Genomic DNA, 2,500 nt, shown 5'->3' on the forward strand with positions numbered 1-2,500 from the left:
AGAGAGAGAGAGAGAGAGAGAGAGAGAGAGAGAGAGATAGATAGATAGATAAATTCTGTGTGTATTACATATACATATATATATATATATATATGTATGTATACACATATATAGATATATAGATTGATAGGTATGTCTATAAACACACAATTGTATACTTGTATGTGTGTTTGTATATCTATCGATTTATCTATTTATACATACGTACATACATACATACATACATACATACACACACACAATTTTATTTCTCACAAAAATTAGTGTGGTAATAGTAGTAGTGGTATTGTTATAATGAGGTGGTTGTGTGGGCAGTAGTGAAGTGGTGGTAGTGGTGGTGGTGTGGGTGGTAGTGTTAAAGGCATTGGTCATAGCAATGTGGGTGGTGTTGGTGGTGGTTGTGATGTGATTGGGCTGTGAATGGTATAATACCAGCCACACCACCAACGAACCATACCATCACCACCATCATCATCATCATCATCACAACCACCACCACAACCATCACCACCCACACTATTACTGTAACATTTGATGAAGGTGTGGCTATATTGATATGAAACTGTCTCAGGACCTTAGGAGGGGGGGAGTGGGTACAACAGATAGAAAAGAAATGAGAGAGGGAGGAGGATAAGTGCTGAAGGAGGAGGGGGTAAACAATGAGTCAGAGATGATAATAATAATAATAATAATAATAATATATTATAATGTAGGGGCTAGCAAATAAGAAGGGAGAGAGTTAAACCTTAATGTAGAGTGTTAGTCCCCAGAAATAAAAGGTTTTAACTTTAGCTGGATTCGAACTCACAACTCACTATTGTATAAGCTATTCCTTTTCTCCCTATTACCACCTTCCTACCCCTAATACCCTGTGATACAGTAACCATGACAACAGTGTGTAATACTGACTTATTTAGAAACAGGAGTGTTGTAGCACCATCAACACCACCACCATCTTAGCCATACAAGATAAGTTGTTTAGCCCAAGGTCAGCTCAGAGCCAGTAGACCTATAATCAAAGACGTTCCAGCCATGATCCTCCTGCCTCCTTTGTACATGAGGAACTATATAAGTTCCGTGTATATTCCCATACTTAAAACAGTAAACATGCAATTGGAAAATTTGGTGGGTATTTTGGAAGGTTGAGTAACAATCTAGAGGCTGCCTAACTGACCAAATATATGAGGTGTTATGTGGTATATAAGAATGTAGAGAGAGTGTATAGTTTACAGCATTTAGTTGCTGGAACAAAAATCAACCAGAGAAAATTCATAGAGTTTTTACTGCTTTTGGTAATGAAAGGCCTCTCTCTCACAGTGAAAGGCAGATTGTATGATGCTTGTGCACAAATAGTAATGCTACATGGTAGTGAAACATGAGTGTAGAGGACATGCAAAAACTGGAAAGAAATTAAGCTAATATGCTCCACTGGATGTGCAATGTCAGTGTGCATGCATGACAAAGTGTAAATGTGTTGAGAGAAAAGGCGAGAATAAGAGGAATCGGATGTAGTCATGCAAGAGAGAAAACTGTGCTGGTGTGGTCATGTGACATGTATGAATGAGGGTAGCAAGCATAAAAAAAGTGCCAATTATAAAATGTGGATGTGACCTGTGAAAGATGGAAACCCAGAAAGATGTGGGACAAAGTAGCAAAGAATGACCTCCAAATGTTTAGCTTCACAGAAGAGATGACATAGGACTGAGATGATTGGCAATTCTGTACTCAAGAAGACATGTCCATCTTAACAAATGAATGAAGTCCTGAAAGTGGTTGATGTTCATAGCTCCACACTCACTCTGTCTGTGTCAAGCCTCATCCACAACTCATCTTCCTAACACTCCATTTCTCTTCTAACTACGGTACTATTTACTAAGCTGCTGTAAAGTTCTATGAGAGCAGAACTGCACGTATTTCATCCCCATTTTTGTGTCCCCAGCCAAAGCAGATACTGGACTTCAACGCAGCCCCTCTGGCTTGATAAATCCTGTCAAGCAGTCAACCCATGCCAGCATGGAAGACTGATGTTAAATAATGATGATGATATAAATACATAAATACATATAATAGACTACATACATAGACATAAATACAAACTCACACACACATATATATAATTTAAGGTGCTTTGAGGTATGGATGTGAATGGTATGTCAATGTATATAACTGATATAAAACAATATTGTGTGAGTGTGCATGTATAAAACAATGATATAAGTTCTATAAAACAATGTGGTTATATCTACCTGCAGTTGACCGAGTTCAACAAAGTCATAATGGAAGTGGGCACATTCTTCTAGCTTGGGAAACCGGGTCGAACCATCAGAGAGACTGTAAAAGAGAGAATATATTAGATGTAGATATATGTGTGTGTCTGTGTGTATATATTTATATACATACATACACATACACTCAAACATACACACAAATAATTTAGTTATATTTGATTAAGGAAACCGGGTTAAACCACCAGATAGACTGTAAAAGAATATATTATTAG

At 37.4% G+C, this 2,500-nt stretch overlaps 1 protein-coding gene across 8 annotated transcripts in view; it reads right to left on the reverse strand.

Annotated features, from left to right (window-relative positions):
• LOC106869848 (uncharacterized) overlaps positions 1-2,500 on the reverse strand; it is a 204,614-nt gene that overhangs the window by 64,415 nt on the left and 137,699 nt on the right. For all 8 annotated transcript variants that reach the window (XM_014915761.2, XM_052975037.1, XM_014915765.2 and 5 more), the window contains one exon: positions 2,247-2,331. In XM_014915761.2, coding sequence (XP_014771247.1) covers positions 2,247-2,331 — 85 coding nt within the window. The remainder of the gene's footprint in view (positions 1-2,246; positions 2,332-2,500) is intronic.

Source organism: Octopus bimaculoides, chromosome 20, assembly GCF_001194135.2.
Source record: "Octopus bimaculoides isolate UCB-OBI-ISO-001 chromosome 20, ASM119413v2, whole genome shotgun sequence".
NCBI classification, from domain to species: domain Eukaryota; kingdom Metazoa; phylum Mollusca; class Cephalopoda; order Octopoda; family Octopodidae; genus Octopus; species Octopus bimaculoides.